Below are 14,118 nucleotides of genomic sequence, written 5' to 3' on the forward strand. Positions count from 1 at the left end.
ATTAATTAGTTAACTGACCAAAATGATCAATGAAGTAGTCATTAAAATTACATTTAAATTAAGTAATTCAGAGAGCTTTTAGTAATAATATTATAAAATAATAATTAAACATTACATTTAAGTTTCTATTCCATCCTTCTCTCTTAATGATGTAAAATGCATTAATTAGTTAATAAAACAGATGCAAAATGATTTTGCAAAATAAAGGCAAATGACTGTGGGTAAAAATAAACTGCAAGAAACCGACAAAAAAAGGAAACATTTGTATAAAAATCAAAAGTAAAGTAAAATTTCAAAGCTAATCACAAATTATTTTGTGAATTCATTTAAAAATGATTTTGTTTATTCAGTGTTTAAAGACGAAGTAAAGAAAAAGTATTATTACTCTGACAAATACAGTATGTTTTTGAACTGCAAGATTTCTATAGATATAAAATAAATCAGTATTAAAGTTGCAGTATGAACTGCAAGATTTCTATAGATATAAAATAAATCAGTATTAAAGTTGCAGTATTAAAGGTATGATATAATATCAGCATATCATATACAGATCTATTTTTTCTTAGGATGACCTCTTCTTTGTGAATATAGAGACAGAGAGAAAAGAAGGAAAGAGAGAGAGGGGTATGACATGCAAAAAAGGTTCCCTGACAGGCGTTTGAAATGTGGATGTTGCAGCTATGTGTTATGCGCCTTAATGATTAAGCCACCAGATGCCTCAAGCTATATTTAAGATAATATTGTTTCATTAAAATATTGTAGCAATTTATCTGGGAGCTGGAATGCCAGCCAGAGTCAGCTCGGACAAAGTTTGTTTTAGTTTAGATTAAACGAAACACAACACACAGCAAATCAGTTTTCCCCTACAGTGTATTATACAAAGATGGACTCCAAGGGGTTGGTGAGCAGAGCAGTGGACACTCTGGGACGGTCTGGGCCTCTTCCTCTTTTGAGTGGATGCGCGCTATGCTAGCCGGGAGCCAGCATAGTTATTCCTGAGTTGCCACAGAAAAGTTGGGGTGTGTGTGGGCGTGTGTGTGCGGGTCACGCAGGCTTAAAGGTGCAGACTGCCAGAGTATTAAAAATCAAAGTCATAGTATCCAGATTAAATAATTGGAAACCTCAAAACTTGTTCCAGAAATACAGCAGATTCAGTATTCTCTACTGAAATGCTTGTTGACATTCTGTTCCTTTACAAGTTTCATCTTCACCTGACCGTCTGAGTCCAGATAGTGGATCAGGAAGTGCTCACCATCATAGTCATAGGAGACAGTTGTCTTTTCCATCTCCATGGAAACAGGAGAGCTGACACACCAAAAGGGTTTCCTGAATTCATCCAGCAGAGTCAGACTCATGATGCAACAATTCTGGCAAGAATTAGAAAAGTGAACATGCGTCAAGACCTCTTTTCTGCTCGGACTATCATTGCTATGATTCCATTGCTATGAAAATCTGTATCCAGGAACACATCTATTACTCTGAGTCAAAACTGTCAAAATTTATGACAAAATGAGAGATTTGTACTGTATTCTCCTTATCTCTGAGAACCAAAGGAGTGATTTGCGCCCCACTCTGGGTTGTAATTCTGAAATGAACTTTTTAATAAGTCCTCCAATAACACACAGTGGAACAAGTGAGTGAGTAGCCAACATGTAGTACCTCTACAGTGCCCTGCAGGGCCTCACACCTCCAGGGCAGGGTGATGTTGCCCGACAGAGGTGTGTGCTGAGATGAGTTTGTCCTGCTAATGGCAGTCAGCTGGATCAGTCCGTCACAGATCTGAGCTGGTCAACGACAACACCACAAGAAGTAAGTCTTCAGACTATAATAATTATCATTTTACAGGATATTTTATGAGATGGCACACTCTTGAGACTGTGCTAAAAACGCCAGAGTGCAGTAAAAAATAGAAAAATGTAGAACGAAGAATTAGAAATAAATATATAAATGATTAAGCTTTAAAGATAAAAAATATAAATATAAATATATACATATAATTATTAAAATACTAAAGTGTATATTGGGCCAGTGTATAAAACTGTAAAATGCACCTATGTCACAGTTGTAAGGTAAACTGTGCAATATGATTTTGAACATACTTGAGTGCAAATAGGCAAATGTGCAGGGCAGTCCAAAAATTTCACAAAGGACAATGTGGTAGACTAGGCCAAGGATATACAGAGATCAGTGACAGAGTTTACTATCCTGATGAAAAGAAGCTTTTTTGTGAGGCTGTCTGTGTCAGACTTGTAGCTACGTAGAAATTCTAAATATGTATTATGAGAAAAAATTTTTTTAAAAGAAAATATTAGGAAACTGAGTCTTATTTTTCTTCTTAGTACCCATGCTATGTATTTACCTAAAAGTTATGTGAATCGCAGCCACAGTACTGTACAGCAAAGTACTGCAGATACCTCATATTTTGTCAACATCATTTCACAATTTGAATTAGTATATATAGATATAGAGATGTAGAAAAAAGATTACTTCTGTGGCAGAAGAGCTGGGAAAAGCTTCCGGACATGAGTATGCATACAGTGTCGTGGAGGACTATGTGTAGATGGTAACCATGGAGATCGTATTCAGGGTCTATGTCATCAAAAGGGGCTTTGACCATTGACTCCACATAGGGGCTGGAGGAAGAAAAAAGTAAAAAGGTAAAGTACACTCAGTATGTGGTGTGTGAAGAGAAAATCAATACAAGGCATTGCTTTAGGAGGGCATTTCAGGTGTTTTATTACTTTGTGGACTGTAATCATAATGTGCTGTAACTGCATTGTGCTCTCACAAGAAACCAGAAGAGGGTGCTATGTCCACACTTTGCTGAAGTGTAAGACTCACCATAGGTTTAGCAGTATTAGGAATGCTATGCAGTCCTGGTGCTTTGTTTCTTCTCTCACATATTGTGTGAGGCACTTTCAAGAAAAAAACACGAATCCAGTACTAAATATCACATAACTTGAGTTACTTTTTATTTTCAGATGCATGAAATTAAAAGTGTAGAGATGAGTTGTGAGTAGTTAAATCAGAGAGTGATTTTTCCTTTGAGTTGACAGTATTTAATGTTTTGCAAGAGAAACAGCAAAACCAGAAAAAATATATATTGTTTTGTTTAACTAAAGTATCTGTTGACCCTTCAATTTTTTCTTGCGCCCTCTGAGGGGTCCTGACCTCCAGGTTGGGAAACTCTGATTTGTCCACTGGCAAATACTTCTAACAATCAGTTTAATTCAAACTAAAAAATAAAGAAGCAAATTTCTCCAATCAATTAACCCTCTCTATTTTAAGGACTGCTAAAGAGTAAATTCAACTGCTATGTTGTGTCCTAAGAGCAAGATATTAAAGAATCACCCATGTGACTAGTCCTGACACATGACAAGAATATCGTTCTATATATAAAAATGTTGTACAGTTACATTATCTTCTGTGCTGGTGAAATACAGGTGCCACAAATGCTGACGCATCAAATCTCGCCCTGCAATGAATCATAGATGGGTCACACCAGGAGTGTCAAATACATCCTGTCGGTTAATACATCCTTTGAATTTGAGCCCTAACCATCCGATAGTGATGCACTGCATGCTGTGTAAGCGTGTGTATAAGAGGTGCCTGTTCAATTATAGCCTACCAAACAGAAGATCCCTTGATGCTTTTTTCCACTAGCTGGTGGAAGTGGAGGGTGAACATGACGAAGGCAATGGAGCACTGGTCCTGCAAAGAGAGTCATCACTTAAATTCCTCTTCAATTCTCCTGCTAAATCAGTCATTTTGAGATTAAAAAAGTGATCTGTCTCATTTTCCCAGCTACTATAAACCAATGTATAATAATTAAAAGATGCCATGGATCCCTGTAAAGTAATTACCCTCCAGGTACCGACGATGATTCCAGGCTGTAGCAGCTTTAGTTCAACCAGTCTGTCCTGACCAATCACCTGCGTGCTCTGCTTAGTTACAGTCTGCATGTCTAACTTGGCCATGAGGGACCTCCAGCCAGGTCTGACAGAAAAAGCAAAGAAAACCGTAGGTTTTTTAATTCTTGCCAGAATTGTTGCACCATCTCATAAAATATCATGTAAAGTGCTAACAGACAGATAGAGAGAGAGAGAGAGTGGAGTTGGTCACCTCCTCTCTTACTTCTTTAGGCTGGGGCATCTGAGAGCTATCCTCCTGATGCCGTGAAGTTGAAGGGTGGAAATGTGCTGGTAGTTGGGCAAGCAGAGTCCTCTGATCCAGCACAAAGACAAAGAAGTCTCGCAGAACTGGGACCAGCTCATCTCCAGTGTGCCCTCATGCCAAGACTTATCAGAGACTGTCAACTCCCTGGTGATGTGCAAATTTCTAGAATAATAGTATAACAGATATTTGGGGTTTTGCATGTACTATTGTTAATATACAGTACATTTACAGTGTAATGTGACAGAAGGGAGTTGAAATTAAAAGGCTCTCTACTTTGTAAAGTGGGAAATAACTCACTGATAGCCCTGGGAAGAAACCCGTGAATTGCAAGTATTTAACAAAAACCAAATCTTCAATACACTTATTTGAAGTTTAAAACAATGTAAATAATTGGGCAGTAAAGGGTAAAGCTGACTCTTACTTTTTAAATCATGCAAACAATGAGTTCAATAGCTATTACATTTCTTTTGACAGTAGTAGGGAGTAGTATGACTGCAGTTAAACTGTTCTTGCAAATGAAATTATATGCAATCAATGAAAAGAAAAAGCAGCTATTGTGATAAATCGCTTGATCCAATTCTGTCTAAACTCTGATTCAGGGCTGCCCATACTGTTAGGCATCCGGTGTCTTGCTGAGGCACCATTCAATATCAATTAAGTGATGGAACAAAGCTAAAAACTGGAGCATCCCAGGAGGCCCGAGATGACCCAGAGGATTTCACTCTGCATTGTCTGTAGGTGTGATGTCTTGTGAAATGATTACCATTAAGGTACATTGCATGCTCGTCAGTGTTTCTAACAGACAAACCCCCAAAGGGAATTTTTGAGTAAGTGGGAGGTGGGAGGAAGGAGAAAGTGTGCTTGCACGCATGTGTGTGTTGTGGATGAGGGGTTGGCGGGCTAAGTAATTTATTTCAACAATTCAGACAGCCTCTGCTAGGAACACAATTATTTGTACTTCCCCTTTGTACCACAGCGACTGCCACAGAACTCAAAATTGAGTGCTGCACAGCATCTAATCAGAGGTTATAAAAACACAGCAGAAACTGCGGTGGATGTGGTGAGGGAGCTTTCCCCTGTGTGCTGGCATCCCCCTGAAGAGACATTACATTCAGAAAGAGAACTCCTTTCTCACCTTTAATAAGAAAGTGTCATTAAGTGCGATATGAAAAACAAACCATGGTTTCTTTTGGATTGCCAGTGGCTTGAACTCTCCTCTAGTCTCTACCCTTGAACTGTCTTGACAGTAAGGGAGAATCTCTAAAGTTTACTGTTTGCTAACCACGAACAGTGCAAGGGTTCCCATGAGACCTTACAAAGCTGCTTCCAATTGTAAAACAGCTAGACATACCAAACAGAAGGCAAAAGCAGATTACTGTATGTTATACACACAATGATAAACCAACTTCCACTTCACTTAAATAAGGTAAAGAAGCAAACTGTAAATATATAACTAACTGAAGCAAGGATTCCCAAAGAAATCAAACCTTTTTCTCACCTCAGTAGCTGAGATGTTTAAATGCTTAGAAAAATATACGGTAAGCACTTGATAAGTTTAACTCACAAGCAGGACTTGCTAAGCCACTCAAGGTTAATCAAATATCTGGTGAATTAAATCAAGTATCTGGTACATTACACAGATCATACACCCCAAGTACTTTATCTAAGTGGTTCTTAAAAGTGTTTTTTGCATCGCTCTGTCTCTTACCTGAGAACCTGCTCTGTTTGACTTGGCAGCCCAGTGTGACGGCTGATGAGTCCAAGATGTCTTTTCCACTTGTTCATGTCACATGTGGCTACAGTTCCGAAGAATAGCCACTTCCAGTAGCCAGCAGCGCAATCCTGCAGCTCCACTGTGGCCATCTTCAGCAGCAGCTCATCCATGCACTTGGATTTCTGCTTTTTATTCTTGCCAAACTCTGCTATGTAGAGCTTATTCCAAAGTGCACTGCATTTGTGGTATTGGTAGGTACAGAAAAGTGAGAGATTGCAGTGAGTGAAAATAACGGAGAAAGTTAAGAAACAAATGACTGAATGACATTAAAAATGTCTGGTGTGTTATTTTGTTAATGTACTGACATTTTGAGACAACCGCAAAAAATGTTTCTCTGTCATTTGTATTTTAGTGGGAAAAAAATGCATTTTTATTAGGTTTCATGGAAATGATGCTTACTGTATGATATTGATACTGATTTTTTTCCATAATTTTATCAATTATTGTGTTTGTCTATTCTTAATTACTTCTTATTCCTAATTGTGTATTCTAAATTATAGCCTGTCAGGATATCGAGCTGAACCTCGCAAATTAGTTTCTCTTATAACTATTCTTACTCTTGCCAGTTTTAGATGATCACTACTAGTTTCAGTACTGCCTCACATGTGACAGCAAATTTTAAAAAATTGTGAGGTGATATTAGTGAATGTTGGTCACCCAATAAGACACCTGCCCACTGGTTTCCCTCACAGCACAACCCCATTTCTTGCCACTGGCCATTATTACTCCTCATTCTAGCCCTTTTAAGACTGTAGTCATTCATATTCATTGTCTCGTCCAGTTTCTCCAATTTGAGGTGGACAGGAAAACTGCTTTACAAAACAGAATCCAGATGCCACTGTATAGGATGTAAAGATTGTTTTATTTTCGAAAATTTGTTCCTACACCATTTCCCAGACGATGAATTACTTGGACCACCAAACTAAGAGTTTCTCTTTAAGTGAGCCGTTTGCAAAACAAAAACTTTGCTCTTCTCTGTCTACAATAGTGCTGTCACACTGCCAAAAATCCCCATTTCATCAAGTTATTTCTGCTTAAACTCAGTCCTACAAATAATTTTTAGTGTTTCCAGCAGAGTAGCCTTTTTTCAAGAATTGTTCAAAAATTAGTCTATTCTCTTAAAATAAAAAAGAATAATGCAGATCACTGCATTACAATGAACACAAATCAAACATAAAGCTGATTCAAACTGAAAACAGACTGAAACAGATCCAACTTCAGAGCTGAAACAGTTTTGTTTATTAACTGATTTTCTGATCACAGAAAATAAATCAACAATTTTGATAATCAATGAATCATTCAAATCCATTTTTTGAACAAAAATACCAAAAGATCACTAGTTCCAGCCAATCAAATGTGTTTATTTTCTTAGTCTTCCACAATTGTAAACTGCATATCTTTAGGGTTTGGATTGTTTGTCAAATAAAACATGTAATTTAAAAGTGTCAACCTGTGCTCTGGGAAATTGCAATTGGCATTTCTCCACTATTTTCTGATAACAAACAATTAATATATCAATCAAGAAAAATGATGAGGAGATTAATCTATAATTTAAAAAAAAATGTTAGTTGCAGCATTATACTGCAGTGGCAGATTTATTTCACTTTGAGGATTCAAGTACAGACAAAAATAGCTTCACAAGTGAGATTTTTTTATTTGTGCAGTGCACCATTCAGATATTCCCTGATTTGTAGGAATACTGTCTTTATTGACTGCTGGATTAGATAAACATACTCATTTGTATAATCTGTGTATGCTGCATTAACAAGACTTGGCTGATACTTACTTATCGTTGGCAAGCTGGTAGAAGAGCTTATTGATATGACTGATGCTGAAAAGAGCAGAGGCATCCAGGTATGACAGAATCTTAATCAGGATTTCAGATGGCAGTCTATGAAAAAGGTAATTAGACATCAGAACAAGGAAGTGACACCAGTGTTTTCATGCCACCTGTTGCTCAGCATGCGGTTCTTTAGAGGGGCCAGTGTATGAAACGAAAGTGCGCTCAACAGGCTACCTGGCAATTTTATCATATACATCTGGCAGGAAAATAATATGACCCATGTCGATGTTCTCATTTAGTAGATATGGTATGAAAAAAAAAAACTATGAACAATATGAATGACCTACTGTTTTGTAAAGCACTCTCACAAGAAATTTTATATAAAAATACACCTAAATCTCAAATCAGAAGACACGAGAGAGAAGAAGAAGAGAGTGTTACATCCTCCTTAACTGACCCCCAGTAGATGCACCACATTTACTCAGATAAAACTGTGGTGTTAGAAAAAGACCCTTCTTACTGCACAGGAAGTGATGTATGATGGTGGGCCAAACTATGAACACGCAAGCAGAGCGAGAAAAACTCATCCATGTGAAAGCTAAAGTCACCAAAGTTAGGTCTTTTATCTTTCTTTGGTAAATATGAGTATGTTTGGATTTAAGCCAAAAATCTGTTATCTGTAATTAACATTATTACACCTATGTGCATGGTTTAGTGTGCTGAAACACTTAAAAGGGCACATTTTTCTTGGTTGAAGAAAATTGAAAATTGAATCAGGTTTGTCAGGTTGCACCTCTCCTGGTTAATGATGCCAGTACTTTCCAATTAAATGACTTGAGTGAGTAATATATTCATATTCACATTTCCTGACTGGTCAACAACAGTCATTTCACTGCACATTAAAAACCACATGAAAAAACTTTTAAGTGCAACACTGAATTAATAAATCATATGTGGTGTAATGTTTACATATTTCAGCTTTAAAATTCACTGACTGTATAAGTTAACCTCTCACTGACATTTGCTGCTGTCAACATGCAGAGGTGCTGTTCTAAGTCATTTTTGACAGTTCTAAGAGTTTGGAAAAAAGAGAAGATGCCTAGGAATGAGTCAGTTAAGTTGATCTTCCAATATATCCATAACATTGCCAGTAAGCTGGCACATAAAGAAGGTTGTGTTGTTCTTAAACCATTTTTGATTTCAGTATTTACAAAATGATTATAAATAGCCTCTATAGTAGCTGTAACTAGAGCTAAAACGATTTATTAAAAAATCATCGGTAGATTACTGGATCGACTGAAAAAATAGTTGAATGATTGGGCAACAGGACCATACGTCTACTGTCATGCCAGCAGCTTTGTGAGACAGTACAGTACTTAGGCACAGTGGTCTTCAAGCTAAATGTGAACATAAGCACACTAAGTTGCTCCATGCTGATGGTAAGCAGCTATAATGTTTACCGTATTCACCATCTTAGTTTAGTATGTTAGCATGCAAACATTTGCTAACTAACACTAAATACAAAGTACAGCTGAGGCTGATGGGAACGTCATTAGTTTTGTAGATCTTTAGTCATCGACTAAAGTGAACAAATTGAAATTCTGAGCTGACGAAAAGTTAAGGGATAACCAGAGTTGTTAAAATTCATCCTAAGGGAAACATTCATGTCTTCATGACAATAGTTGTAGAGACATTTCAATCTACACCAGAAATGTCAACCTCATGGTGGCACTAGAGGAAAGTAAGGGGCTCACTCAAGTCTGTAGGATTCAGCCTTCTCAAAATGTGAGGATTTGCTGCCTTCACTCTTTATGTCTTAAAAAAATAAATTGAAATTCTCTTGTTTTCAGAGTGCTGGATAGGCAAAACAAGCTCTTTGAACACTTCACATTGTCTCTTATAATGGTTAATTGGTTAATCAAAAAAATAATAATGCAAATATTTGTTAGGAACAGCCCTAATCTAAACTACAATAATAGTTTTAAGGCAAGTGAGTCAGGTGTTTTAATTGTTTTAGACCCATTTTTCAAGTGGCCAATTTTTTTTTTTAAAAGAGAGAGAGAAAGGAAGTCAATTGTGTTTATTGAGCTCTTGAGACACAGTTTCTAAAAACTGAAATTGAAAAATTAACTTTCAGTTGGTGAAACAACTTTGTTAATTATTTTTTATCGGTTAAATAGCAAACCCATGTTTGTCAGTTCACACTTGTCCGTTCACACTTATAAATTCATAGCGGGTTATGTATGTAGTGAGGAAAGCCTGGTTTTCATTGCTACATTTAGTGCCTACATTCATTGGGGAAAAAGTCAGATCCTTAATTTGAAGATGAAGTGAGATGTCTTTCAACCTTATTGATTTTACTATGCTTCTATTGTGTATTCCTGCACACATTGTCTATATATCCTTTTACTTAGAGGGCAATAAAGCATTGATTTGCCACAGTTTCTGACCACAGCCTGGCTCAAATGTTGAATGCCACGCAGGTGAAAATTTGAGCATGTTCTGACAGATTACCTTTCCATAAAGTTCTGAGATGGTTTGACAGGTCTTTTCGACGTCCTCACTGCCCGCACTCTGGAAGTAACTTCTTTTGACTCTGCCATTTTTTTTCACAGTCTTGAACTCTGAGACGGATACAAGAGAATTTATATTTGCAGGGGGATTTTAAAGCCACGTAACGTTAAAAGCCACGTTTGTTTGACAGTGTTTTTGCTCACAGGCCACGGAGTATAGAGTTGACTTACGAAATTTGCAAACGTGACTAAATGAACGGAGTTTGTTCTCCTTTTTGTAGGCATCGCTATGTCAAAGAATAACTCTGATAGCGCTCCGCGTCCAGTCGTCATGGTGACGTCCGGTCAAGTTCCTTCAACGAGCAGAAACGGGTTTTCCGGTGGAGACGGGCCCATTTGCCCTCAAAATAAAAGCGGAAAAACTGTTAATTTGAACCGCCGAATGTATAGTAATTATACAGTCTGTGAATTGAATCAAATTAAAAAGTCAGATGTAATTCAAATACTGTTGGGCATAGTTTGCTAGATTGTCTTTCAATAACCAGGCCAGCTTTCTGCAGGGCTGCTGTGATTTGAAAGGCGCTGAATAAAAGGGGTACACCAGTGATTTAGCACTGCAGTTCCAATATGTTGGCGGGGGGGCTCAAAAGAAGCAAGTTAGAAACAAAATGGTCAAAATCGAATCAGCCATGGATGAGATATGCTGGTATGTGTCAAATGTCTGAGGAAAGGCGAGTTTATTTCTTTAGAACTTTTCACAGCAAAAAGTGCTTTTTTTTCAACTTATAAAGGCTGTTTCTGTTGTCAGAAAACAGAACAAGTATGAAATAGTGACTGAAACACGGCCCATTAAGACTATACGTTAACCAGCAGTCACTTCCAAGCCATTTCCAAGCTGCTGCTCTGTGCTGCTAAAATCTTGATTTTATAACCACCATTAACACAAGTTAAAGACAACGGTAGTGCTGTGATTTTGGCTATATTTACTCGTAAAATGAAAGTTATAAGCTCATTCATGTCTGTATCAGCTGCTGTGTGGTCAATGGAATGAGATCCATAGAGAGGTGTGCCTGCAGAGGGAAAGCTTGACCTTGCTGTCACGGGGCAGTACTGCTGACTCACTTCTAAAGAAAGTGGCTAAGATTTATCCAAAAAGTTGCTAATTTTTTTGCTAGGTGCTTTTGTGAAGAAAAGTCGCTAAAAGGTTGTGAAAAGTCGGTAAATCTAGTGACAAAGGCTCTAAGTCTGCAACACTGCCTGTAAACACTCCCCTGATGACACAATAGAAACTGTTTGCGTCTATTCATTTTCGAAAAAGCAAAGCCCAATGGGGAAACTCCAGCATTTGGCACTGGGTAGACGCCTGACCAATGGTGTAACTTTATCACTCAGTTATTCACTCAGTCAGTCACTCAGTCAGTCACTCAGTCAGTCAGTCATGGACATTCGCATTTATAGGGCTGGCGCCGCTGTTGCGGTCCAGCAAAAATTTAAAGAAATGCAAGGCAATGTATAAAAACACACACATAAATATAATCACATATAAACACTGGATCCTACATTTCTCATCATATAGCTTGACTTGTCTTTCATTTGAACACCCATGCCTTTAAAACTACACACTTTAGTTTGTAACATATGCTTTAGGTTAAAAATTTGCTTCAAAATATAGCCACCTAAGCCAATGAGGAAATTTCCAGCTCTGTCATATGGAAAACGATTACCCTTTAAAGTGGATGTTTTTGCACAGAGAAAGAGGAGTAAAACTCATCTGCCCTAAGGCCAAGTCTGACTGTTCATATTTTTGGCTGGTTTGTTGTAACTTTTTGCAGGCTGGATCAATGATCAATAATTATGAGGTCCTGTGTAAGGTTAGGGTGGTCTCAGTGTAGCACTTGGGAGCTGTCAATCATAATATGACAAAGTTTGATACCTGGCACAGCAGCAATTTTGTGCTGATGGATAATTGGTGTGAACACGTTGTTTAGTCTTGTTTGGTGTTTCCTTACGGATGAAAAATTGGCCAATTTTACTTTCAGTCCTGCCCTGATACAACTTTGTACATTGCAGTCAAATATGTGCAAGTTATTTTTGTTTCATAAGTGCCGGAATTTCATGAAACTGCAGGTATTGAGGGTTGGGAGTGTTGGTTTGTTGTGTGCAGTGTGTTTCTTTGCTTCATAGTATGAATAATTAACTTTATAGTTGTCAGTAGTTTTTGTTCTGTGAATATGGACAGTAGAAATTGGTTTAGCTAGCAAATTTAGAATTTAGACACTGTTTGATCGTAAGTAAACATCTAATCTCTGGACTTCAGACAGATAAAACAGAAGATACTAATTTCTGTGCCATGCCAAAGAGAGCAAAGGCAGCGGCCGTGCCACCCCTATGAAAACTGTCTGGCTTCGCCACTGATTTTAGAGAGGAATATTTAAAATGATTTTGTTAATATAGAATAATTTAAAAATTTGTTTTACATGCATGGTTATTGTCCAACTCATGGGCTCATGGTTTTAACTGTCCACCTTTAAATTAAAAAAGTTACATTGATTTATACACTGATACAGCTTTTAAGGATTTTAAGGCCATTAATCAAAAAGTCAGTCATAAGTAAAATGATTTTGACAATGTATAATACATTTAAAAGTTGTCTTACCTGAATGGTTGTCCAACTCATGGTCGACTCCCCTCAGCAAGTCTTCCTCAAGGATCAGTGGTCCAATGAGGGCCATATTCAAGCTCCTCGGTTTTCCACTATAGTTCAATGATGTGATCCAATAGTTTTGTTTTTCAACAGGATCCTTTTTCCAGTAGTTTCTTTCCAGGAATTAAATTCTTCAAGAGTTAGCTTTCCACAGCTTTGCTTTGCAACAGGTCAACTCGTGTCCAAGTTCACGTGCAAAGTGAGAAATCCAAATGATGTGCAACCCTTATATACCCTCAGTATAAAAGAGTGTTTCTTTTAGTGACGCATGCACATGCATGTTTGTGAACAAGACACAGGGAGACATAATGTATTATATTGATATTTTTCTCATTTTTAAATTTATTTTTAATTTCATTTATACTTGTATTTTTTTTTCAATGATTTGCTTGCAGCTATGTTTTTCATTATAATAAAGCTGCTGTGTAGTAATGTTCAAAACATTAGTTTTCTTTCTTACATACATTCTGAATTATTACTTACATTTCAAACTGTGTACAACCTATTTCAACAAAACTCATGCCAGTACACTAAATCTGAATTTGAGATTGAAAACAAAACTGAGATAGACAGAGAGGAGAAGGTACGCAGACCAACAGATAATATCTATTGTCCGACTTTTAAGCTGCTGATGTGTGGCTGTTATCTTCAGCTTTTCTGTCAGATGTTACAAAGTATCCTTCAGCACCTGATCCGTTCATAATAATAAACATTTGCAGCATGTCAGTAGAAGTTCAAATTTAAACTGAACACAGATTTATTATATCAAGATGTCACCTATATGTGCAGAATTCTTTTGTAATTATATATAAATGGTACAGTATAGAACTGCCAACAAAGTTAGTCAATACATGTGCAGTTTGATCCAGTCAGACAGGTATTGGGTATGTCTTTGAGACTAATTAGACAGTCTAATGTAAAAACATGCAGCAAGGGAAATATATGACAACAAGGAAACTAACTTTGCCATTCAGCAGCAATAATGGCAGTTTAGCATGCAGTTTTTACATGGATACATACAGCATTTTGACTTGTCAGTGTTTTTATGATAGAAAAGGCTTATTGAACACATCGAACTGTATGGAAGATTAAATAGACTTTGTAATCATGCAGGGCCGTGGAATGTAGGGGTGCTGTGGGTGCTGCAGCACCCCTGTTGGAAAAGGCA

The 14,118-nt window shown here is 37.3% G+C and overlaps 1 protein-coding gene across 1 annotated transcript; it reads right to left on the bottom strand.

The window, feature by feature from the left end:
* Positions 1-1,151: 1,151 nt before the first annotated feature.
* Positions 1,152-10,524, bottom strand: fbxo15 (F-box protein 15). The gene is made up of 10 exons (XM_040127541.1): positions 10,478-10,524; positions 10,248-10,357; positions 7,737-7,841; positions 5,885-6,124; positions 4,135-4,338; positions 3,864-3,996; positions 3,629-3,711; positions 2,488-2,633; positions 1,660-1,784; positions 1,152-1,367 (listed from the first exon to the last, which is right to left on the bottom strand). The coding sequence occupies exons 2-10, from the start codon at positions 10,334-10,336 to the stop codon at positions 1,152-1,154; spliced, it is 1,341 nt and encodes a 446-aa protein (XP_039983475.1). The 5' UTR covers positions 10,337-10,357; positions 10,478-10,524.
* Positions 10,525-14,118: the final 3,594 nt, after the last annotated feature.

This window comes from Xiphias gladius, chromosome 5, assembly GCF_016859285.1.
Source record: "Xiphias gladius isolate SHS-SW01 ecotype Sanya breed wild chromosome 5, ASM1685928v1, whole genome shotgun sequence".
NCBI classification, from domain to species: domain Eukaryota; kingdom Metazoa; phylum Chordata; class Actinopteri; order Istiophoriformes; family Xiphiidae; genus Xiphias; species Xiphias gladius.